General features: G+C 34.6%; 1 protein-coding gene and 1 pseudogene across 1 annotated transcript; both read left to right on the forward strand.

Moving 5' to 3' along the window:
• The first annotated feature begins 14,257 nt into the window (after nt 1-14,257).
• On the forward strand, nt 14,258-15,011 carry LOC145040645 (uncharacterized). Its single transcript, XM_078988550.1, has 3 exons — nt 14,258-14,462; nt 14,536-14,604; nt 14,721-15,011. The coding sequence occupies exons 1-3, from the start codon at nt 14,370-14,372 to the stop codon at nt 15,009-15,011; spliced, it is 453 nt and encodes a 150-aa protein (XP_078844676.1). The 5' UTR covers nt 14,258-14,369.
• Nucleotides 15,012-24,748: 9,737 nt separating this feature from the next.
• Nucleotides 24,749-26,725, forward strand: LOC145040646 (L-type lectin-domain containing receptor kinase IX.1 pseudogene; annotated as a pseudogene).
• Nucleotides 26,726-27,600: the final 875 nt, after the last annotated feature.

The raw sequence follows: 27,600 nt of genomic DNA on the forward strand, positions 1-27,600 counted from the left end.
ATAAAAATTAAAACTGTGAACAACGATGGACTCGCCAAGTTGTCACGAGTGCACTCGGCGAGTTCAAGGCAAAAACAGAAAAACTTTCTAATTACTTATTAAAAACGGATCTTGTTTAAAACTTATTCTAACTACTAAATTACCTCAGAATTAACTTTGTGTAAGAGAAATCTTACACAAAGGATCGATAAAAATAGAAATTAATGCTAATTTAGAACCGTTCCCCGGCAACAACGCCAAAAACTTGATGTGTGTAAACTCAACTAGTTTTAAACCTACTTTTAATTATAAAATGAACACACAAAGGCAGTGGACCTATCAATTGTGGTATAGCCAAATGAGTAGGGTATCGAACACAGGGAACGGTAAATTAAAACTAAAGACTAATTTTATCTAAATTAAGTAATAAGTGGGGGGTTTTCTCTAGTTTTGCAATACTAGAAACTTGCTAACTATCACTTAAACTAGAAAAACAAAGATTTAACTAAATTCAATAAGTAGGACTTCTGTTTAGTTCAACTCAATTGATCATATGGTTGATATTATGATAATAGTGCAATGGATTAATTCTTCTATTAGCTACCGATTCAAGTGATTAGCTTTGCGTTCGCTGTACTAATCCTTAGAGAACAAACTAACTCAAACAGTGATCAGTTGTCTAACTTAATTTAATTCCCTAGATTATTTATTCGGGTTAATTTAGACTTGTAATAGCTAACTAATTTGGTCCTTTAGTTAACCTCTTGTTGATGGTCATCAAACAAGCTCACACATGAATTTACCTAATTGTCCATTAATTCTAGTTTCACGTTCGTTAATTCTAGACATATGAGTGGTCACATAAACATATGAGGTTGACAATTTAAAAGATGTTCATAGTAATTAATTATCTTCCTATTCACAGAAAAAGATAAATTAAATATCATCCTACGTTTTGTTCTTACTTTTGTTCCTACCTATTTAAGATGATGACAAGTGTACAAATTCAAAATCTCAATCAAATTTAAATTATATTTAATGACATTTGTCACCATCTAAAATAGGTAGGAGGATATTAGGAACAAAAAATAGGAGGCTATTTAATTTCTCACAGAAAAATAGTTCTCATTCACACACAAGATTCTTTAACAAGCTAAAATCAACAAAATCACTAATATTGAATTAATCCTACCAATAATCAAACCATAGTCTCAATTTTGTATCCCTAAACAGAAGTTTTAGAGTTTTAGCTCATGAGTGAGGTAATTAACAACAATAAAACGAATTCTAATTGTCTAACCATAATTGAAAAACAATAGATCAAGTGGAACGATGAGAATTTGCCTCAAATCTTCTTCGGAATTGAATTCTACGTTGTATCTTCGTTCTTTAGATCTCTTCTGGCTCTGATTCGCAACTTGCTTCTCCCTAAGGGTTCCAGAATATCAAATGGCGATCTGGGCAGCTGTTTTTATAGATTCGAACCGACTCGCTGAGTCCAAGACCGACTCACCGAGTCCATGCCTTAATTCTCGTACACGGAGTCTTTTTCTTCTCGAATCTACGATGCTACTCGATGAGTAGTCGACCCTACTCGCCGCGTCCCTTGGTGTTTTTCTTCTTTGTTCAACTCCCAAGCTCCCAACCGCTTCTCCTGCTTCCTTTTGCTTCCGAGCTTCGCTTTTGGACCGAAAACACAATTCAAGCATTATTAAGTACCTTTTGTCCATGATATGCAATAAATTAGCTAATAAATCATAAAAATCTATACTTATTATGAGGCTAAATATGCAAATGTCATTATGCGCACATGGTTATTTGCTTGTTGGTTTGGTTGAGGTAGTCTTTCTTTGTGCTGAAGGCCAACATACCCTATGAGCGGTCCGGGGAGACTATAGGCCCACGTAGCGCACTAGTCATGCCGAAGGCTCGGGATAGATCCAGAAAGACTGTAGGTCTTTCTAGGGCGGTCGAGTCAGGCCAATGGCCCAGTATGCATGATTGATTGATTGATTATTACTGATATGGTATTGTTAGTGTGGTATTGGTATTTTGGGGGTAGCTCACTAAGTCCTCGGGCTTACAGTTTTCAGTTTATTGTTTCAGGTACTTCAGGAGATCATGGCAAGGCGAAGGTGTGGCCGTACCGCTCCTCATCCTTATGTTATGATTTTGGGACACTCTGATGGATATTGATTTGAGAACATTTTTGTGAACGAAGGTTGTTTGATTTTATTTATGATTGAAAAAGTTTAAATTTGGCGTAAAATTTATGGATGTTACAAGTTGGTATAAGAGTCTTGGTTTGAGCGAATTGGAGGAACACTCGTGTGAATCCAGTCTCAAATCAAGGAGATTTTCGGAAAGTAAGTTTTTAAAATGGTTTTCAAAATAAAGGATGGAGGATGTAGAGGGTACGATCAGCTAGAGCCTGTAAGTAAACCCCAAAATACAATATAGTTATTTGGTATTCTGATATGTTACAACAGCATGCTAGTGCTAGGCTAGGGATCTTCGGGAATCGCATGATAGATTTGCCTGATTATATGATGCCTATTAGACTAGGGTTTCTTGTATGTGGAATTGACATCATAAATGTAGATGTTTAGTGTATGCATCACGACTGTGCATAATAAAGACCTTATAGCCTGAGAATGTTGATTCGGCCTTCAAGTAGGATTGGATATTCGAAAGTCTATTGGTTCCAGCGTTATGTATAGCTAGCATGCACTAGCACTGCAGGGGATGATGGAAGTTTCATGGATGTATGAGTCTTGAGAAGTGGTGAGACTAGATGCGAGATAGTTGATATTCCTCTAGAAGTGAGGGTTAGGTGCATTTCTATGTTGATGATATTATTAGGGCGTTGTGGTGATACTTGAGACAAATATTAGTAGGTGTGGAAGGTAGTATGGACCCGTACTACTGAAAGCACAGGACCCATACGCGTAGCAAGGAAATCACAACCCCTAAGGTTTTTGGGTTTTGGTCTCCCGATATTATGTTATTTATCTGATGACTTATATATATATATATATATATATATATATATATATATATATATATATATATGCCAGGATCAGGGATATCATGCACGATGAGATTGTTGTTGCATTCCGAGCGCAACTGCCAGAGATGTTTGGGTCGATTAAGACCGCGATGGTGGAGTACTTTGATGAGCGATATACAGCTCTAGCAGAGACAGCTGCCGATGTAGCCACTTCGATTGTAACTGCTACAGGGGTTGGAGGAGGAGTCGGCACGGCTTTCCAGTACCGGGACTTCGATAATACAAAGCCCCCAACATTTGATGGTACACAGGATGCAATCAGGGCTATGAGGTGGTTGTCTGACATGGAGGGCTGCTTCTTCACGTGTTCATGCCCTACTGACCAGAAGGTCAGGTGTGCTCTGAACCTGCTTAGGCTCGGGGCAAAGGATTGGTGGAGATAGACGACAGGTTCATATTCTAATGATCAGGGGGCTGCTATTACTTGGGAGCAATTTCGGGATATGTTTCGCACCTGCTACATTCCGCGCGTGGAACAAGAACAGCTTGCTCAAGAGTTTTTGACATTGAGACAAGATGGGGAGTCTGTGATGGCGATCACCCGAATGTTCACTAAGAGGGCTATGTTTTTCCTGGAGTTTGCGTCAGAGCAGTCTCAGATGACTCGTTATCTGAGTATGCTCAAGACGGATATACGGCAGTTTGTGGCTACACAACGTTGTGATACCATCCTGGACCTTCAGGAAGCCACGAGGCATCGTGAGTTAGAGATAGAGATGCAACTAAAGGAGTAGCATCAGGCACCGGAACAGTCTCAGCCGGCGCTTAAGCGGTCTAAGACCATTGATACACAGTCTGGGGGTCATCAGAGCCGCACTTGTGAAAAGTGTGGCAGGGTTCATTCCAGGTTTCTCGAGCAGGAGGTGGGTACCACAAATGTGTCAAGGAGGGGCACTATGATAGGGACTACCATTAGTCCGCCCCTCCAACAGACATGATGATTTTTTACAATTGTCATCAGGTTGGTCATGTGAAGACCAACTGCCCGCAGCTCGCCACCAAGCCGGAGCAGGGTTCCGCACCAGCTACTGTAAGGATTGGAGATGGGAGGCCAGTCAAGGTGGAGCCTCTGAAGGCTCAGGGTTGTGCCTTCTAGCTCATGGCTGAGGAGGCCAAGGAAGCACCGAATGTGGTTGCTGGTACGTTTCTATTCTCTGTCTCAGTTATTGTATTTGTGTTATGCTCATTGGTTGTACCTGTTATTAGGTACGTTGTTAGTAAATTCTTTGCCCGCTTTGGTTTTGTTTGACTCGGGGGCGAGTCGGTCTTTCATATCTCAAACTTTCAATAGAGGGTTTAGTGTGCCGAGGGATGATCTTGAGTGCCCATTGCGAGTTTCGATCGCCAACGAGCACGGGGTTTCCGCTTCTTCGGTCTACCGGGGATGCGAGTTGGAGATTTTCGAGGTGTCCTTCCAGATAGATTTGATTCCTATCCCCATGGGGGAAGTGTGCGTGATTGTAGGGATGGATTTGCTTAGCCGTTTTGGCACCATGATCGATTGTGAGGGACAGCAAGTGGTGGTTCGAACCCCAGGTGGGGGAGAACATGTAGTATATGGTGACGGCACCAGGTTGGGATCAGGGTTTTGTTCGGCAGCCAAGGCTCGACAGTATATTCAACACGGGTGTGGCGGTTATTTGGTGTATGTAGTAGATACGCAGGTTAGAGAGCAGCTCTCAGTTCTGAGGTCCCGGTAGTGAGAGATTTTACTGATGTGTTTCTGGAGGAGTTAGCCGGAGTGCCTCCGGAGAGGCAGGTAGAGTTCAGGATTGATCTTGTACCGGGTGCGGCCCCTATCGCCAAGGCGTCGTACCGTCTGGCACTGCCTGAGATGCAAGAGCTATCATCTCAGTTGCAGGAGCTACTGGGTAAGTAGTTTATTCGTCCGAGTAGTTCACCCTGGGGAGCACCGATCCTTTTCGTTAGGAAGAAGGACGGGTCGCACAGGATGTGCATTGACTATAGGGAGATGAACAAGTTAACGGTGAAGAATCGTTATCCACTCCCGAGGATAGATGATCTTTTCGATCAGATGCAGGGTGCATCTTGGTTTTCCAAGATTGATTTGAGGTCAGGATATCACCAGGTCAGGGTGAGGGAGGAGGACGTGGAGAAGACCGCGTTTCGAATTCGTTATGGTCATTACGAGTTCATAGTGATGCCGTTTGGGCTCACCAACGCGCCATCAGTATTCATGGATCTGATGAACCGAGTCTACAGACCGATGCTCGATCGCTCGGTCATTGTATTCATAGATAAATATCTTGGTGTATTCCAAGACTCGAGAGCATCATGTGGGGCATCTCAGGGAGCTTCTGGGGGTTCTGAGGCGAGAAGGGTTGTATGCCAAGTCCTTGAAATGCCAGTTTTGGTTACGAGAGGTCCAGTTCCTCAAACATCTCATTAACCAGGAAGGGATTTAGGTCGATCCGGCCAAGGTGGAGGAGGTTATGCACTGGGAGACTCCGAGATATCCCTCAGACATCAAGAGTTTCTTGGGTTTAGCAGGGTATTATCGGAGATTCATTCGTGATTTCTCCAAGATTGTCGTACCCCTCACTTGTCTAACGAGGAGGGGGTGGATTTCCAGTGGGGCCCTGAGCAGCAGAGGGCATTTGAGAATCCCTGAGGCGGTCATGCTTTGTGTTGAGGGCCAACATACCCTATGAGCGGTTCGGGGAGACTGTAGGCCCACGTGGCGGACCAGTCATGCCGAAGGCTCGGGATAGATCCAGACAGACTGTAGGCTCAGTAGGGCGGTCGAGTCAGCCCGATGGCCCAATATGCATGAATGATTGATTGATAATTACTGATATGGTATTGTCAGTGTGGTATTGGTATTTTAGGGGTAGCTCACTAAGCCCTCGGGCTTACAGTTTTCAGTTTATTGTTTTAGGTACTTCATGAGATCATGGCAAGGTGAAGGCATGACTGTACCGCTCCTCATCCTTATGTTATGATTTTGGGACACTCTGATGGATATTGATTTGAAAACATTTTTGTAAACAAACGATATTTAATTTTATTTATGATTGAAAAAGTTTAAATTTGGTGTAAAATTTATGGATGTTACAAAACATGCCATTGATAAGATTCAGTGAATCTCAATGGATCTTGGAGTTTCATAATATTGGACTTGGTAAAAGCCTTACCTACCTTAAATAGATTCGAATTTGATTACGACATCTCTTTTCAAAATCTGAATGGAAAATAAGGATCATAGGCTTCATTTAAATTTTTTGTTAATAATTAAGGATTACAATCAACTAACTAGAATTCTCTTTTCTACTAATTTTAGATCTCTTATCAATATAGAAATGGTCTTCCTCGTTCTTTTGGAAATGGTTTTCCTCAATCTTCTAGAGATGGTTTTCTAATTTCAAATTAAGGTGAAATTGTTTTCCACTCCATCTGAAATGATGGAAATGGACTTCATCTTTCTTCCATTCTTCCACCACCTACTCCTCCTCTGATCACCCAATGTCACGCTTCCCTCAAGTGGAAATATATAAAACTAACCAGCCCATATTGGCATGTAAACATCAAGATGGAAACTCAATGTGTGTGCATGTTCTGAAAATAAAATTGTGCATAGAACGGGTGTCGTTTTCCCAAAGGAACAAGACATTGATTTCTTTCTTCTTTTGCTTCCTAAGTCATATGGTGAGTTTGTTGAAAACTTCCATATGAGGAATCTCGATGTGAAAGGACGATTCAGACTCTTGAGGATTACTCGTCTTCACTTCATTACGACTTTTCACCCCCACATGGATGGGTAGAGTGAGAGGACGATTCAGACTCTTGAGGATTTTTTGCGTGCATGCATATTAAGTTTTGGTGGGAGTTAGATACGTATCTTCCGTTAGCGGAATTTTCGTATAACAACAGTTATCACGCGAGCATAGATCAACCTCCCTTCGAGACGCTCTATGGGAGGAAATGTAGGACCCCAATCTGTTAGGGCGAGGTCGGTCAGAGAGTCGTGGGGAGTACTGAGGTGGTATTCAAGATTATAGAGATGATCCAACAAGTCCAGAGCAGGCTCCAAATAGCTCAGAGTCGAAAGAAGACCTATGCCAATAGGCACTGATCAGACATAGAGTATCAGGGTGGGGATATGGTTTTCCTGAAAGTGTCAGCTTGGAAAGGTGTCATCCGGTTCAGGAAGTAGGGCAAGTTGGACACCAGGTATATCGGTTGGTTCCGGGTTTTGGCTCAAGTGGGTTGGGTTGCAAATTGACTGGATCTGTTAGCCAAGCTTAGTTAGATCCACAACACTTTTCATGTCTCCTAGCTGTGGAAATTTTTAGTGGATGATTCCACAGTTGTGCCTTTGGAGGATATCCAGGTGGACGACCGTCTGAACTACGTGGAGAGATTAGTGGCGATCTTAGATCGGAAGACAAAAACCTTGAGCAACAAGCTTGTGTAGTTAGTGAAGGTGCAATGGATGCACCTCAAGAGGTCAGAGTGGACATGGGAGCTAGAGGAGGAGATGATAGAGCATTATCCAAAGTTATTTGGGACAACAAACTTTGAGGGCGAAGTCTGAGACAAGTGGGGGAGAATTGTAACACCTAGTTCCTGGTATGTATTTAAACTTATAATTTATTCATTTTTATAGAGCTACTTGATGACTTGGAAGCCCCAGACTCGTCGAGTACAGGCGATACAAATAGCGGGTTTTGACAAACTTACTCGACGAGTTGGGAGGCCTCAAATTAACGAGTAGGTTCGTAAAAATGAAAACCTAATTTCCGGGGTTTGCGCACTATTTAAACAACATAAACTCTAGGGTTTGGACTCAATTCCAGCCTCTACTATCCTAACCCTAAATCTCGAAACCCTAAAGCTATTGTGAGTATTTGTGAGTTATTTTATGTGTTTTTGGTGTGTGCTTGAAGCCATTGGAAGAAGCAAAAGCTTGGAGACACAAGAAGGAGCTTAGAGATCCAGAATCCTTGCCTCATCCACGACATTTTTCTAGTATAAAGCTTGGACCTTGACTTGTAGTCATCTAGATCTTCTTTTTAGCACTTTTGCTTGTTTTTGGTCCAAATGATATGGTTCTTGAGAGTTAGACGTCCTAGATGGAAAGCACATCAAATATAAAGTCTTGAAGGACATTCATGGCATAAAGGTGCCAACTTTTATGGCCATGAAAGTCCCATGCAACCTTTAAACCATCATTTTGGCCTTTTGAGCTTCTTATGGCCATGCATGTAGAGAAAGCTAGAAACTTTATGTGATCATCTAGTCTCTAGGGTCCAGATCTATGTTCTTGTGCCTTATTTTGAAGGTTTGATGACTTTTGGATTGAGATCTAAGCCTTTTTGGGGTTAGGGTTGAGTTTAATCACTTTAGAAAGGGTATTAATGGGTAAAGTAGGAAACTTTACGCTTCTAGAGGCATTTCCAATCTAGATCTAGAATATAGGGTTCAGATCTAAAGAATAATGGCTTAATGCATTAAGAAGGAGTTAACGGACTGAAGAACTCAATGATTTGGTTTGGGTTTGTCCCATTTCTGTTGAAAAGGAAGAACTCGACGAGTTCATAAGGGAAACTCGACGAGTTGAGTCGAATTATCATGATTCTGAAGTTTATGGGAACTCGACGAGTTGAGTCAACTCCAAGCGTTGACTTTGACTTTGACCAAAATTGAGCCATATGGGATTATGAGTATGGAATAGTATCCAAGATATGGTTCTCGTTTAGGGTTGAGTCAAGCTGATTCTGGAGCAGTGACGACTCAGCTATCATCCGACATTTGAGGTGAGTTTCCTCCTATTTGAACGAGTTGAAGGCACTAATGTTATCCTGTATGATTGTATGTTTTCCGGAATAAGATCCGATGTCGTGTAGTGCCCGATGAATGTTTATATGCTTTCCGGATTAAGTTCCGATGTCGGGCAATACCTGAGGAATAGTTGTATGCTTGAGGTCTACATGATTCTTACATGCGTCAGTATTGTATGTTTCCGGATTTAGGTCCGAGGTGGGGCGGTGCCCGAAAAATGTTTATATGCCTTCCGGATTACGGTTCGATGTCGGGCAATACCGGATGAATGTTTGTATGCTTGTATTCTCTAATCATTATTTGTGTATTTTTTATATGCTATGTGTATACCGAGCTCAACTCGATGCTGGGCGGGGCCCTATGTCGGACACTGTCCGGTGCTAGGCGAGGCCTGATGTCGGATCTAATTCGATGTCGGGCAGGGCCTGAGGAAGGGTAGGGATCGTTGTATGTGATTATGTATATGGTATGTGGTAGTTTGAGGAGACTCACTAAGCTTCGTGCTTACGATTTTCAGTTTTAGTTTCAGGTACTTCTAGTAGCAAGGGGAAGAGCTCAGGATAACTGCATTGCACACACCATGTTGCTTTAGCCTGGGATGTTTACTCTGATGTTTTTATTGACATATTGATTGTGATGTTTTGGATACTATGACTTATATCTTGACCGGATGTTTTGATAACTATAGTTTTATTTAATAATTAAAAATCAAATTTTTTGGACCATATTATATATATATATATATATATGTGTGTGTGTGTGTGTGTGTGTGTGTGTTTACTAAGGAAATATATACAAACAATTATTTGAGTGGATATAAATATGTTTATACAAAAATAGATATTAAATGATTTCCATAATTTTTTTGTATATTAAATGATATCCATAATTATAATTCTCTTATTATGAAACTAATTAAATTTATTATTAGGTCAGTAATAACTTTCTTTGAGTATGAATTCGCATCTATGTTTTCATGTATTGTTTCGTTTTTTGTTTATGGACTTAGTTAAAATGCAACAAAGTTGCATGGATTATAAAGAAAGAGACTGTATTCTACTAGAATACACTTACATTCCTTCAGAATATTCTCTCATTCTTCTAAAATAAACTCTCATTATGCTAGAATACGTACCCGTTCTCCATGTTCTAGACAACTTTGTTGTATTTTGAGAGAGTGGGTTATGAAACAAAAAACAAACCCATACATTAAAACCTTAATGCAGATTTATTCTGAAAGAATATATTATTACTGATATTCATGTTAAATTTAATTAGTTTCCATAAAAAAAGTAATTATAATTATGGATATTTTTTAATTTACATATAATTCTTGAAATAATTTAATATCTATCTTTATTTGATTAAATAATAATTTAATTTTTTCAAAATTCTTATTGGCACACTCTAGTACATAATAGATGATGTGTGTGTGTGTGTATGTGTGTGTGTGTGTATATATATATATATATATATATATATATATATATATACACATAATACGGGTTTTTATATATTTTTTTATAAAAGGGTTTTGTATATATTTATGTACATAATATATAACTATTTTTATAAATAGGTATTGCGTATACAAATTTTAAAAAAAAAATTATATTAAAAATATAAGATTTTTTATGTCAAAATATGTTTTTTTAAATATATGATTTTATAGAGAAAATCATACTCGAAACCAAAGTTTGAAATAAAAAATTACTAATAAAACTAAATTTAGGATGAATTGATATCAAAATTCTGAAATCTGCATCAAAAATATAAATTTTAGACCAAATTTATAAATAAATTTAAAATCAAGGTCAACAGCGTAAATTTTGGATCAAATTTGTAATAAAAATTAAAATCTGGGACGAAAACGTATTTTTTGAAAGTTGGATGACTTGTTGACTTGGTAAAAGAGCCAAATTGAATATGATTACGAGTTTTCTAGACTTAATTTAATAAAAAATATATATATAAAGACTAAATCCATTATCAAGCCAATATGCGAAGATTTTTTTTGGAGTTTTTCCTAAAATTTTCAATGACTAATAATAGTGATTTTGAAGCTTGATGAAGATTGTTGTGCCGTCTATGGATTTTCAAGGCCTGGTGTGGAACGTGGGTATCTTTTTGGAAATATAAATTTGTATATATGTTAAGGATTATAATTCACAAAAGAATAGCTAAGATCCCATATTATCACTTCCATATATTAATTATCAATACAATAATTAAATGAATTAAATGAATTCATGGGTATAATAGTCCATATATTAAATATTAAGTGGATACCTCTTTGCATTCAGAAAGAACTAGGGAAGAATCGCCCTGCGTTGCGGGGGTTGGAAGGTATTTCATATCCTCCCCTGCGTTGCGGGGGTTGGAAGGTATTTCATAGCCTCCCATATTCAAAAGACATATATATCCAACTTTTTAATATTTGATGCATGTCCGGAACATAATGCCTTTGTAGGAATAGGTTGCTATTATAATTAACTCAAAATAAGTAAACTGCTATTCCATATATCTACATTCAAAACACACCAACCACATATTAAAGAACCTTCGGATTATGGTAGATTGCATATATGAAACAGGACATATTTTTATTGTTTTTTGTTTGATTGGCTTTGGCTTTGGATGCATTCATCATGGAGAAAGTATACAAATCGAACACCAATTGAACCATTTTTCTCCTCTATACTTGTTCTTTGGGAACCTAACAACAAAAAAGCTTATGTTACTAGCATAGTATCTCATAAAAACTACAAATCATTCATAAGGTAAATACAATAAGCAACAACATATTTGTATTTTTATGTTTAATATAACATTATACTTTGTATTATAAAAAATACATTGCTAAATTAAAAAAAATGAAAGTAATTATTACGTGTTTTAAAAATTATAGGAATGGTTATAAATAGACTTTTTATAACAAAATTCACATACCAATGTATTGTTTTTATTATCTGTTTAAATGAGTCCTACTGTGAAAAACGGAAAAAAAAAAAAAAAAACAAAAACAAAACAAAAAAAAACAAAAAAAAAAAAACCCAATAAAAATGACCAAATTGGACAAAAAGGGCAAAATGGTCATTTTGACAAAAAAAACCTAAGAAAAATTAAACTTTCTGTTTTAAAAGTTTCATATCAGTATTTTTTTGTCAACTTAAGCATGGCAAATTATGAAAGAAATTTTTTTTTGGGAAGAATAACAAACTTGACCAAAAAGGTCAAAATGGTCATTTTAAATAAAAAAAGAAGAATGAACACTATAATTTTAGAAAATACTATTGCTAAGCATTTAATATAAGAAACTTGAGAAAACTAATCCAAGAATGCGAAGTCATACACACAACAAGCACAATTTAGATATACACGCGCATCATTTATAAACTTTTACTTTAAATTGTTTCTTTTGAGATCGTGAAATAAAATCCTAAAATCATAAAATTGTGACTAAATAACTTATCTCTCGTGTAATGGTGAAAGAAAATACTAAAATTAGGAAAAAGTTGTTCTTTTTTTTATCAAAAAATACTTTGTTTGACAAAAAAAAGTCAAACATACAAATTTAGATAATAGGTGTACCTTTAATTTTTGTATATTGTTCGATTACATTGTCAACTATATCACTAAATTTAGGGATAAAGAATCAAATGTCATGATTATATAAGACATAGATGATGAGGTGTAACCACATACCTTCAAACAAAAAGGTGCAAGTGTTTCCATATCCATGAACAAAACACACACCAGCTTTGATTCTGACTCCATGCTTTGGTAATCAACTTTTACAGAAATTTTCTTGACCTTTTGAGTTCGTTTCAAACCAATATAATGCAAAAGAAGATATATATTTAGTCAAATCATCTAATTTTTCACAACTAAAACATATATTTGTCAACCCCAAATGGTAGAATTAAGTTATTTATGAGTGGAGATGAACTTCAGTTTTTGAAAGTTGACAATAGTAAGGGTTCAATTTTGATATTCAAATAGATGTGGTTAGTTTGTTTGCTGTCAAATTAGACTCTGATTTTAGACATTTATAAGATTCTCAGTATTTCTAATCAAATTATTGAGCCAAAAGGGATAAGAAAAAACTTTGATAACATAATAAAATCCAAGATTAGTTCAAATTTTTACTTAAATATTAACAAATGGAATGTTGCATTCCTAATATATGCTTGGGACTTTTACATAATCAAGAAGAAAGCCGAAGCAATCCCAAAAGATCATTTTGGTGACGTTCACAGACAACACTACAAGAAAAAGGCCCTTTAATGACGTGCAAACAATGACACTCGCTGATAGACGACGCACATTTGTAAGTGCCCTAAAAGATAATGTCAGTTTTGCAAAATTTGAAGGATAGAGGGCACGTATTTGTGCGCGCCCTAAAGTTACTGTCAGAAAAGAGAAAAAAAAAATGCGGAGGGCGCCTTTCATAAAATGTGCGCCATGTAAACGTGTCACTTTATAATTTTTAAGTGAAATACGCGTTTTAGGCGGGAAATGATATTGACAAAAATTACCCCCGCCTATTGAATCCCAAAAATTAATCCCCCGCCTCTTCTACTTAGCAAGAAAAAGCCCTAGGTCCTTCATCTTCATCTTCAGTATTATCAAACATCTACTCGATCTCCTTCTTATCAGTAGCATCAAATATCTCGTTCACCGCCTCCACCCTATCTGTAACAAATCTCTCTCTCTCTCTCTCTCTCTCTCTCTCTCTCTCTCTCTCTCTCTTCCATTAACCACAACAAATGGTTTTTCGAACACAAGTACAGGAAAACCTAGGTCGATTCAAAGTCATCTTATAAAATCAACATTCCCTTAATTAATTTCAATTTGATGCAGGTAATACACGACCAACTACAAGTCTCTCTCTCTCTCTCTCTCTCTCTACTGTTCGACAACAACCTAGGCACTCACCACCCCTCGTTTTCTCTCTGGTTCACCACCGCCACCAATAAAGCCCCATTATTCCACAAGATTAAAGAATGAAACATTGGGTTTGTGTTTTTGAATCACAGATCCACGAAACATAGTCCTATATGTTGCTCCCTTTTGCTGCATCCGGTGTAATCCGATAAACTGTGTAATCCGTTTTGCTACATCAGGTCTTAAGCTAAAAACTTGTACTTGGAGTACTTGGAGTCCTGCTCAGTATAAAGATCTGCTTAAAGGAGGTGAACAGGTTATGTCTGTTCTTGAAGAGATGGCTAACCTTGTAAGACATGCTTTAACTCCAACTTCAAATTCCTTACTTTATTGAATTTCTCTCATTGTGGCATTTCATCAGTCATTTAGTGGGCACATGAAAAAAATATACTTATACTTCGATTTTACCCAAATCGTCAAGCATTTGACTTCGTAGAATTGATTTGGAGACCATTTCATTTCACAACCATCGTAATTGCAATTCAACCAAATGTCTATTTATACAACATTTGGAAGATGACCAAATGGATGAAGAATCTGAGGAGTTAGGGTGCTGTTGGTTGCACAAGGCATGATTGGAAAACGAGTTGATCAGATGGAATCAGGATTCATGATGGCATTAGATTATATGATCAATCTTGCAAAAAAGGACCAAGACGATAAGGTATTTATTCAAATCAAATCAAAGAAATCAACCTTCTTCTCTATCCAAATAACGATCGTCTACATAATTTCAGCGCAAGTCTCTGTTGGAGATAATCAAGGAAACAATATTATCCCATCTTACCAAAAAATGCCCCCCACATGTAAGCAAATTTACATCTTTTACCAATTTACACTCACTTGTTTCTACTACTTATCTCATAAAATTATAACTTTCTTGTTTTTTTTTTTTTTTTTTTGTTTTTTTTTTTGTTTTTAGGTTCAAGTTGTGGGTTGCTATGCAGAACCCCTCGGAAAGAAAGCAAACATGATCACATATGCATTGTACCTTTTTTATATCTTTTTTACCATAACCAAATTATACTTTTTCTTGTATATCCAGGGAGAAAATCTAGTTATGGCAGTTGATGATGATGGCTGCTTTATAGAAAAAGTTACCGATTTCATTGGTCGATATGTCAAAGAGGCAGATAAAGATATCATTCAAGCAGTGAAGGCAAGAATAGTTGAATGTTATATAATTATCAACAGGGGCATTTATGTAAAATGATTATTCCTAACCTTTTGTTATGGATGTATGCAGGATAAGGGCAGACTGGTCAAATCTGGAAGCTTTACACATTCATATCATTTTTGTTGGAGATATGATACCCCTCTCATCTACAGAGCAGTTCCCAGCTGGTACATCTTTTTACTTATCTTTTCTGCAAAAGACATGAATGTCCTTCTCATCTTTATTATCTTTAGTGGGATAACGTGGTATCATGATTAGTTTATTCATGTTTCTTGGTCAAGGTTTGTTGCAGTGGAAAAGTTAAAAGATCAATTACTTGAAAACAATGAGAAAACAAAATGGGTTCCTGCTTTTGTTAAGGTAGGTCATTTATAGTGTTTGGTATGATTTAGTCAACAAAGGAATGGAATGACTCATTCCATTACCATTTCTGTTGGAATCAAGCATAAATTAACACAAATTTGCAGAAAAGATATGAGAAAGAGAATCAACGAGAGGATGGGTTTGTACACCAACAAAGACCTTTTTTATTGATATAACCCAACAGCCTTTACATAATATTTACATACATATATATACTCTTATAGCATAACTGTCATTTGACAGTTACAAAGTCTCCTAACTAATGCAACGGTTCACACCATTCTGATTCAAACCAACACAATTGTTCAAATATTAACGGTAATACCTTAATACCTAATAAATGCTATTAATGAAATCTAGCTTATAACTTTAACATGCCCCCTTAAGCTAGACTATTTAAAATACTAGAGACCACACCCATCAATCTTGCAGCAATCAATCAATCAATCTTCATCAGTTTTCTTGACTTTCCCATGGAGATTATCATCCATAGAAGCAACCATGTTCTACATCATACATCAACCAAACAACCATTATTTAGACCAAGATCTTTTCACTTGACCTAATAAACCATACATGGAGACCTTTTTTTCTTTTATCTCTGTAAAAAGGAGGTTCACACTTTTAAACAACAATCATACAAAATCAAGGTTTCACCTTTTCTTCCTTGTGGATTGTACGCTCTGGTTCATGACAAAAACAGCCCACCACATATAATACCTTTGCATGCATATTAAATACTTGACCATTTGATTATATTTTTAATGTTGTACCCACGTATCTTGACTGTCTTGGATTCCCTTGACCCATGCCTATTTTCTGAATTTCAAGGCACTTCCACAAGCAACATCTCTTTTGTGTTGTACTTTCCTGCACATTAGTTTCCCTTTTATTACCCATTGGTTCCACTTTGAAACCATCGATTTTATGAGGGCTACTCTTCCTTTAATTCTTTCTTCCTTCGACATATGGGACCCAAGCACCTAAATTATTGTTTTTTTTCATCAGAATATACACCGTACCACACCTCCATGGTTGCCATCGCTAGAAGAACAGGTATGCACACACACATCTTTAAGCATCTCAGATTTCTGGTGTTCTTGGATCAGTTAAGCTTCTCATTGTAACGTGTGATCATTGTAGGGTCGTTTAGTGGAATAGTGGTTGTGTAAATTGGACCGGCCATTGTTTTCTGCCGTAGGAGTATAGAACTGGAACCACCCGATTCCAAGTGGGGTCAATAGAAGAAGTTAGACAAACCAATTTATACGTTTCATGTCATGTAATGAGATCATAGATTATTATTTATAAAAATAAGATTCCATAAAAATCAATAAAAATATCATGATACAATTGTTAGTAAACAATTTATGGGTCGGATTGAAACCACCAGAACCTCTCATCTTTGTCTTATATATATATATATATATCGTTAATATATAAATAATAAAGGGAAAATTTCCAAAAAAAAATCTTATATTTCAGTTTTTTCGGTCATTACAGTTGACATAAAGAATTATGTGATTACCTTTGAAGTCCTAACCTAGTTAGTTAAAACTCTAAATTATACACATTTAAATTATGTGTTACCTTTTTTATACTAAGAATTCCCCTATGGAAAATAATTTAAATCATGATGAAGTTAGTTACTTGGATTTAAAAAAAATGAATATGGTTTTTAGATAATGGAAACGTGAGTTGATAATTATTATTATCTAGTTGGTTAGGAATTGTTTACGGTAGAGTTATTAGATAATTATAATTATCTAGTTAGTTAGGAATTGTTTCCTGATGCTTCTCTTCCCCCTGTTGTAGATGGTCTTCTTATGGTTTATTTATTTATGATATAATGGGGATGATTATGATAGGAGCGGGGTCTTCTTGGACATCTGGAGTGAGACGAAGCAGCAAAATTAAAAGGAGGCCTTTGGAATATTGGAAAGAAGAAAGACTCTTATATGCTCGAGTCCATAACAGTAAGTGCACATTGCACTTCGTTTTTAACATATCTTATTTCTTATCACTTAACATAAAAAATTAAAGTGTATATATATATATATATATATATATATATATATATATATATATTAGTAATTATGGAATGAGGTATCTATTTTATGTGAAAAAAATGTGGATGGGTTGGTTGCAAGCCTGCCTTACTACTTGTTGGCTTTTGTAACCAACAAGCAATCATGGATTAGGGTTTCGTTAATAGAAATTGGGAAAAACGGGCATGTAAAATTGTTGGTTTTGATGGTATGCAATCACATTCCACTTCTAATTTCTTGCTTTTCAAAATGATTATATATATATATATATATATATATATATATATATATATACATACATACATACATACATACATACATACATACATATATATATATATATATATATATATATATATATATATATATATATATATATATTATAGTTTACAAACTGTAGAATGTGTTCCGGTAGTGAATCTCATAGGGACAAAATGGTAAATCTGCAGGTGGTTCAATCAATTGCATTTAGTAATATTTGAAATTACAGCCTCTGTAAGTTTGACTAAAACCTTCTGATTTTGTTTACTTTTTAACTTTCTTTTTGTTTTCATTTAGTAATAAAGTATCAAGTATCAACAGTTATGTGCTAGTAATCCTTCTAAGGGGGTCTTTGTTAGGCTGCTTCTTTCAATGTCATCAACAACAGTGGTAAGTAAAATCTTACTATTATGAAAATCTTTTGCTTAAACCTACCTTATTGACCTATAGCTGATTAAACATTAATTTAATTATGCAGGTTTTGAATTTTTTTATGGAAAAGAATAGTGTTAATGCTCTTCATAGAAAGTATGTTGGTAGTTTAGGAAATTTGGCTAATAATTTAGTTAATTATATAAAAAATGTTGAAATGTTACATTTATCTACTATTGGAATGATTATTTAATGTATTACATTTATCTGCTATTAGAATGATTATTTGTATGACATTAACTTTTGTGCAAGTTATTGTATTTTTTGTATTATGAGAGATTAAATGCAAATTTAATTTATAAATTAATAAATATATAAATATATATATATATATATATATATATATATATATATATATATATATATATATTTAAAAAAATTAAAATTACGATACGCAAAAATGTATGTCGTCTTCATTTATGACATGACCTTTCTTGACTGGGGCTTCCTTGAAACGCATTGCGTGTCATAAACACGCGTGTCGTAAGGTTACGACACGCAAATGCGTGTCGTCTTCCTTTATGTCCTTGATACACATTGCGTGTCATAACAGCGAGTCGTAAATGTGCGTCGTCTCTCTTTATGACATCTTTATGACAGGGCCTTCCTTGACGCGCATTTGCACGTCGTCTAAGCGTTTTACGACGTGCAATGAGCATCGTAAAAGGCATTTTTTCTAGTAGTGCAAAATCGATAATTTAGGTAGCTTGTGTTCAATCAGAAGTTCGCATGAAAAAGAACAAACAAAAGGTTGAAGATACACTTGAAATAACCTCATGTATTGCATTACTGATTGTTTAAGAAGAAGATTGTTCATCGACATAGTGGTGGTGGTTGTGACGGTGTGATTGTGAAGGGAGCAATACATGTGGTAATAGGAGATGGAAGCGAGAACTCAAATGAAAGTGGTGGGAAGCGAGGAGAAACACGTATCATCGCAAAATCAGCACATACACGTGTCCAGTGGAGAAGAAAGAAACACGTAGCAATTGGACCGTTCTCCAACCAATGACTTAGATAAATAAAACGATATAAAATTGACAATGATAAGGTAAAAAAAATAAATTTTTTTTAAAGCAGTCCACTAAATGTAATAAAACCACCGATGAGAACAGAGTTCTGTTCACTAAGCGGCTTCAAAATTAAACTATATATAAATATTTAATAGTATGAAATTGTGTGTCATCTGATATTAAAGTATAATATTCTAAAATAAGATTTTTCTGTGTAAAATAAACTTATATTATATAAGATATTAATAATATATGTAATATTCTAAATTTAAAACTTATAATGTAACAAAAATATCTAGAATGATTTATAGAAAATCCAAATAATTTACAGAAAACAAAATTTTCAAATTTTAATGTATAATATTATGAAATTATGTATAATATTATGGTATTAATGTGTAATATTTTAAAATTATGTTATAAGATGGAATACTTTAGTATATGGTGAAATATTCTAATCTAAGCCACCTTTCCCTTTAACTCTTTTGGAAACTAAAATAACAAGCTTTTCAAACCAATAAGAACCATATACTTTAATAGAATGAAATTAAAGTTTTTAGAATGAATAACAACTTCATCTTTAAAAGTTGAAAAATATTTTAACAACCTGATAGTTTGAAAACCACATTTCAAATTTGTGCTATAAAAATTTGATCATAAGGTTACATTGTTAGATATAAGGAGGGCTAATAACTTTCAAAAGAGTCTTACAAAGTTATATTAAGATTTCATTGCACTAGAAGCCACAAAAAATCTATTGCATGGTTGTAATTACAAAATTTATTACAGATTCATTAATCTCAACACCCGCTGTTAAAAACTTCTAGTTTGAAATATTTAGGTTCCTTTCAAGATAGGTTTCATCATCTAAAATTCTTTACAAACAAAATTGAAAGAATTTTTAGAAACGAGTAGGGATTATGCAATCATATATTTAATATTGAAGTCAATAAGTTAGTTAATATCGAATTATTTACTCCAATTCTAACTCATACTTTAGAAGCATACTCATTCTTAAAGAGGACTTTATTTATGGGAAGGAAGGGGTGATAGATCAGAAACTTTATTCATTCAGAACTTTCATCAAATAGGTAAAATGCATGTATAGTTTAAGAGAATTTTTTCAAGAATCGAATAGAGTGAATTGTTAGAAAGAATCGAAGCATCTAAGTTTTGTGATGACGTGAAGATAATCTTAACAGTATGTATCATATCTGATGATCTAAAATTTAACCTAGTGACTAATCTACCCCTAATTAACTAATCTTTTAGATTAATTAGTGTTAATCATGTTTTCTTATGAGCCACAAGATCACTTTTGATCAAAGGCTTAGATTTGATCCCGATGTCTCACAGAATATAGGTGGTCTCAAATAAGCCTTTACACACACACACACACACACACACACACACATATATATATATATATATATATATATATATATGCATTTATTATAAAGTAGGTGTTTGTAGACATTTTTTTATATAATATGTTTTATATATATATATATATATATATATATATATATATATATGCATTTATTATAAAGTAGGTGTTTGTAGACATTTTTTTATATAATATGTGTTTATATATATATATATATATATATATATATATATATATGTATTTGTATGAACACAAAATACTTTTTATGTACTTAATAAATACTATTTTATAAAAGTTTTTTAATAAATTTAGACAATAGGTGTACCTTTAATTTTTGTATATTGTTCGATTACATTGTCAACTATATCACTAAATTTAAAGATAAAGAATCAAATTTCATGATTATATAAGACATAGATGATGAAGTGTAACCACATACCTTCAAACAAAAAGGTGCAAGTGTTGCCATATCCACGAACAAAACACACACCAACTTTGATTCTGACTCCATGCTTTCGTAATTAGCTTTTACAGAAATTTTCTTGACCTTTTGCGTTTGTTTCAAACCAATATAATGCAAAAGAAGATATATATTTAGTCAAATCATCTAATTGTTCACAACTAAAACATATATTTGTCAACCCCCAATGGTAGAATTAAGTTATTTATGAGTGGAGATGAACTTCAGATTTTGAAAGTTGACAATAGTAAGGGTTCAATTTTGATATTCAAATAGATGTGGTTAGTTTGTTTGCTATCAATTTAGACTCCAGTTTTAGACATTTGTAAGATTCTCAGTATTTCTAATCAAACTATTGAGCCAAAAGGGATAAGAAAAAACTTTGATAACATAATAAGATCCAAGATTAGTTCATATTTTTACTTAAATATTAACAAATGGAATGCTGCATTCCTAATATATGCTTGGGACTTTTACATAATCAAGATCTTTGAAATTACTTCCAAACAACTCGGCATTTGTTGTTGCCTCCTTTGTATAATAAAATTCTTGCATGAATCTTAGAACCTGGTTTTAAAAACCTAAAATGAGTGGATTGATATTATGGATTAGCTTATGTGTTAGGAAAAAACTATAAGCTGATCAGCCTTTCTTTAGTATTTCTAGCATTGAAAAGAAATGGCAAATCAGATAATTCAGAAATCAGACACAAAAGTTTTAAGGATGTAACACATTTCTTTATGAGATTCCAATTTGAAGTGGCAAATTTGAGACACAAAAATCATTCACAAGTAAAGATTAACCAAAAATCTTTTCCATTGCAAACATTTGGTAGAAATTTGTGCGAGCAGATAGCGAACAACAGACAATATGATAATCAGAAAATGAGAATTTTTGGCATTGCAAACCATGACAATAACCACAAAATCGAAATAACCAGACATGGTAATATAGACATTTATGGACATATATGATAACCAGAAAACATAAATTCATTACCTAATCGGAGTGTTGGCGGTGGTGGAGATTGGAGATCGGAAGCTGAGTCGACAACGATAACAGTGGTGTTTGGAGTGCTAGCGGTGGAGATCGAAGGGCTGGCAGCGGTGGCTAGAGAGAAGAAGATGTGGGAGGAGAAGAAATTGTGATGAAGGCGTCTTCTATGATCGGAGAGCTAAGAGCTGGTCAATTTTTTGAATTCGTTGTTGCACTTTGGTCACCGCCCCTTTTCCTTCTCCACACATGAATAATCGATTGAAATTTGCAGAGTAAGGTGGGCTGACTTGAATTGATAAATGCTGTTTTCAGTTAGTAGAGAAGACCCGATTATAAAATTGATGTGTTATCTGTATTAACATTGGCAAAGTCGACATAGATAAACCATAAAAAATAAGTAAGCCAAATGTAGTAAATCAAGAGACATAAAAACAGACAGATATTCTAGATCAACTTCGACCACAACATACCTAAAGAAGAAAGTAGAAGCAATCCTAAAAGATCATTTTGGTGATGTTCACAGACATAATCGATAATTTTGGTAGCTTTTGTTCAATCAGAAGTTCGCATGAAAAAGAAGAAACAAAAGGTGGAAGATACACTTGAAATAACCTCGTGTATTGCATTACTAATTGTTGAAGAAGAAGACTGTTCATCGACATAGGAGATGGTAGCGAGACCCTAAATGAAAGTGGTGGGAGGCGAGGAGAAACACGTTAATCTTGCGTTAGATTCTTTTTAAATTTCACATCTCTATATATCTCATGACAATCACTTGCCAAACTAAAGAACATTCTAATAATGATATTACTTTCAGGGAAAACTGCAATAAAGTCCTTACATATTGGTTTCATAATCGATTTAGCCCTTATATATATATATATATATATATATATATATATATATATATATATATATATATATATATATATATATATATTCAATTAATTCCCAAATATCGGTAATCGTATTCAATTAAACCCTTTGACCCAGTCAACAGGTAATCAAACTTTCAAAAATTACATTTTCGGCCCAGATTTCAAAATTTATTACAAATTTGGTCCAAAATTTACACTTTTGGCCCAGATTTTAAATCTTTTTACAAATTTGGTCCAAAATTTACCATTTTTACCCAAATTTTAGGATTTTTATTATGAATTCATCCAACTTTTAGTTTTCTTTACAACTTTTTTTCTCAAAAGTTTGTTTCTAATTTGTTTTTTCTTTAAAACTCTTATTTATACAAAAAAACATATTTTCACATAAAAATCTTATTTTTTCTATATAAAAACTTTTTTAAAAAACTTTTTTGAATATGAAATATCTAATTATAAAAATAGGTTTGGATTATTTGTGTGATTTCTCTTAAAAAATCAATTAAAAAAATTAAAAGTAACTCTAAATTATACTATTAAATTATAGTTTGTGAAAAACTAGTTACACTCATTTTAATATTATTTATTTGTTCTTTAATCACATTTATAGGAAAAGTTTAAATAATAGAAGATGCTACATATTGAAAACTTCATATTTTTTGTTTCTCGCTGAATACATGTTCATACATATAGTTCATCATCACTTTGGATTTCTTTATTTAAACTTCTTTGTAAAATCGGATTCATATGTCAATTTTGTTTGTTGTAATAACAAAAAATAACTATTAGAATGGAGCAATTGTTATTTTTCGATAAGGAGGTTTTTGGCAGAAAATGACATTTAACAAATGTAAAAAAGTATTACAAACGTTGATAGTTTACAACTCTTACTGAAATCAATATGGATTGTCATGTATGAGATTAGAACAACTTTACATACCTTTTGTCATATATATGTGATCAAAGGTGTGATTTAATTTACGAAGATGCAACAGATTGAAAAATACATATAAACAACTATATTAAAATCTCATAGAAAAAAAAAAAGAATACACACTAAATAGAACACATATTAAAATATCTATATTAATAGTATAATTTAGAGTTACTTTTAATTTAAAGTAACTAGTGTAACTAGTTTTTAACAAACTATAATTTAATAGTATAATTTAAAGTTACTTTTAATTTCTTAATTGATTTTTTTAAAAGAAGTCACACAAATAAACTAAACCTATTTTTATAATTAGATATTTCATATACAAAAAAGTTTTATATAGAAAAAATAAGATTTTTATGTGAAAATATGTTTTTTTTGTATAAATATGAGTTTTAAAGAAAAAACATATTAGAAACAAACTTTTGAGAAAAAAAAGTTGTAAAAAAGACTAAAGTTATGATGAATTCATACTAAAATTCTAAAATTTGGGCAAAAAGTGTAAATTTTGGACCAAATTTGTAAAAAAAATTTAAAATCTGGGCCGAAAATGTAAAATTTGAACCAAATTTGTAATAAATTTTGAAATCTGGGCCGAAAATATAATTTTTGAAAGTTGGATGACCTATTGACCGGATCAAAGGGTTAAATTGAATACGATTACCGGTATTTGAGACTTAATTGAATAAAAAATATATATAAGAGTTAAATCGATTATGAGGACAATATGTAGGGACTTTAATATAGTTGTCCCTTACTTTCACTACAATATAGTATTAATTATTTCATCTTATATCAGACAAACTCTGAGAAACCTATATTCTACAAAGTATTCTTGTAATCCTTCATTGTTCGTCTCACCATGCCAGCTCATAAACGTAAATAAGCATCAAAATAAATTTACATGATCGGCAAGGATTGTCTATAAAACAAGACATGTTTGCTAGTTTCTAGCTTGGTACATAAATCTGTAACTTAATTAGTCTAGCTTCTAGACAACGTCAATGGGGCAGCTGATGCATGTTCTTATTACTTTCTTCTATAGCAACATGTTCTATCTTACTTTTACACCCTTTGCTAGCTCCCTTTATTTCAAAATCTCAAGTTTTACTTCAAACAATAACCAAATCCTATATAGAGGAAGTGCTGCGCCTTCTTCTGGTGCCGTTCAATTGAACCCTGTGAATTACGTGTGCCAAGTAGGCCAAGCCATCTATGCCGATAGAGTTCAAATGTGGGATTCCAGCTCAGGGAAAGTCGCAGATTTCACTACACGATTCTCCTTCACCATTGACACCGACGATCAAGCCAACTATGGAGACGGGTTTGCATTTTTTCTTGGCCCCGCGGATTTCCAAATCCCACCCAACTCTGCTGGTTCCTTTCTTGGTCTTTATAACTTATCTAATTACAGAGAGTCGTCCCAAAATCACATGATCCATGTCGAGTTCGACAGTTTTGTTGACACTCAATGGGATCCTCTGTATGAGCATGTTGGGATAAACAAGAATTCCATCTTTTCAGCTAACACCACCGCTTGGAGTGCTGGTAATCACAGCGTTGATGTTGCTGACGTTACAATCTCTTATAGTTCTCAAACAATGATGATGATAGTATCTTGGACCTACAATAATCCTACTCCAGAAACTTCAAGCGTTTCATATCATGTTGACATTAAGGAGGTTCTCACTGAATGGGTGACCATAGGCTTTTCCGCTGGCACTGGCAACCTTAAAGAGAAAAATACACTTTTATATTGGGAGTTCGATTCAAGCTTAAATGGTAAATGGCGAAGCCCGGAAGAGAGATCAGGTGTATCGAAAGTTGGTTACTTAGTTCCTGGTGCCATAGGTGTGATCATAGGTATGGTCATAGCCACAATATTCATCGGCATTCTGGTGTTCATTCTTTTCAAGAAGGGCAGTTGGATCAAAGGTAAAGGAAGAAGAACCAAGAAATCGACACAAGAGAAAAATAAGTTGATCAAAAAATCCAGTAGTGCTGATATTGAAAGCGAAGGAAGGTCTGCACCATTGAAATATTCTTACTCTGATCTGCATTTCGCAACAAACGGCTTCTCCGATGATAATAAGTTGGGAGAAGGAGGTTCTGGTGGTGTTTACAAGGGACGTCTTCCAATTCCACTCCTCCACGAGGTTGCGGTGAAGAAGATCTCCGAAGGTTCTACACAAGGAGAAAATGAGTGTGCTGCTGAGGTGGCAACCATAGGCAAACTGAAACACCCTAATTTGGTGGAACTTGTAGGTTGGTGCGAAGAGGAGGGTAAGTTCTTGCTTATATACGAAATTATGCCGAATGGTAGTCTTGATACTTATCTCTTTGGCAATAAAAACCCTCTTGGTTGGTCCAATCGATATAAAATAGTTCAGGGTTTGGCGTCTGCATTACGTCACCTGCATGAGGAGCAAGGTGAAAAATATGTTATTCACAGAGATATCAAACCAAGCAATGTGATGTTAGACTCAGAGTTGAATCCGAAGCTTGGAGATTTTGGTTTAGCTCGACTAAAGGATAGCAATGAGCAAGGTTCAAAAACTACTAAACTGGCTGGAACCTTGGGGTATTGCGCACCCGAGTATGTTACTTCACGTAAAGCTAGCAAGGCAACAGATATGTATAGCTTTGGTGTCACTGTATTGGAAATTGGGAGTGGGAGAAGTGTGGAGAACCAAGTCTCTAACATGGATTTAGTTAAATGGGTTTGGCATTTATACGGACAGAAGCAACTTCGTTTAACAGTTGACAAGAGGATATCGCATGACGTTAATGAGAAACAATACAATTGTTTGATGACTGTAGGGTTGTCATGTACACACCCTGATCCAAGTAAGAGATTAACCATAGAAGGAGTAATTCATGCATTAGAAAATGTCATTCCTCCTCAAGTCCCCGTAGATATGCCTACACCCCGATATGACACACCCACTAATCATCCATCTACTTCAGAAACCAAGTCATAAAGATTATGCATTCATGATTTAGAGATACAGCCCGAACTTTATCGTTTGTAAATTTTTTCCCTAATCCCTTCCCATCTCCAAAAATAAGTCTTGGCCTCACATCATCTAATCTAGTCTTGAGTGGTTCTTAATTAGTTCTTATTTCTAATACTTTGCATGTTATAATGTTTATTAATTTTCATTAACATTTTTTGTACAATGTTTAAGGTATATTTCTTTAGCAAGTTACAATGTGAATTGTAAGTTTCCATATTCAAAAACAATTCTATTTACAATGTATATTATATTGTGTAGGATGCGGTTATTTAATTAATATATGTAAATTTATATTTTATTAAATTAAGTAATTACATTGTCATTATTACCTTTGAAATAATAATTTATAATAAGAGAAAATTACAAATATATCAAAATTTGTAGAAAATAGTAAAAAAAAAAAAAACTGATCAATTACAAAAATAGTCTGTAAAACGCAAATGGATTAAACCGACACTACAAGAAATCTGGTCATTACCGACGACGCTATTAGAGGCGTTGAGTCGCCATTAAAGCTCCGTGTCGTCGCTAATAACATCACCAGTAATGCTCTACGATCTGAATCCGTGGTTACCCCTTCCGGTAAATCTCAACCGTCGGATCAACGTTCTAATCCAATGGCTAGGGGCTATTCTCGCACAACTTCAATACCAGCGAAATTTTGTCTCCGCTAAAGATAAATTGTCGCCGCTAAAGGTTGTGAAAATGAGAAGCATGATAAATTCCCTCTTTTGATGTCGATGCTAATACCAAATGGTCACTGCTAATACCAAATCGTCGCCGCTATTGAGTGTCACCGTTAAAGGTCGATGGAATAAGACCCATCATCAGTATCCCTT

This window comes from Lactuca saligna, chromosome 4 (genome assembly GCF_052625555.1).
Source record: "Lactuca saligna cultivar CGN05327 chromosome 4, ASM5262555v1, whole genome shotgun sequence".
NCBI classification, from domain to species: Eukaryota; Viridiplantae; Streptophyta; class Magnoliopsida; order Asterales; family Asteraceae; genus Lactuca; species Lactuca saligna.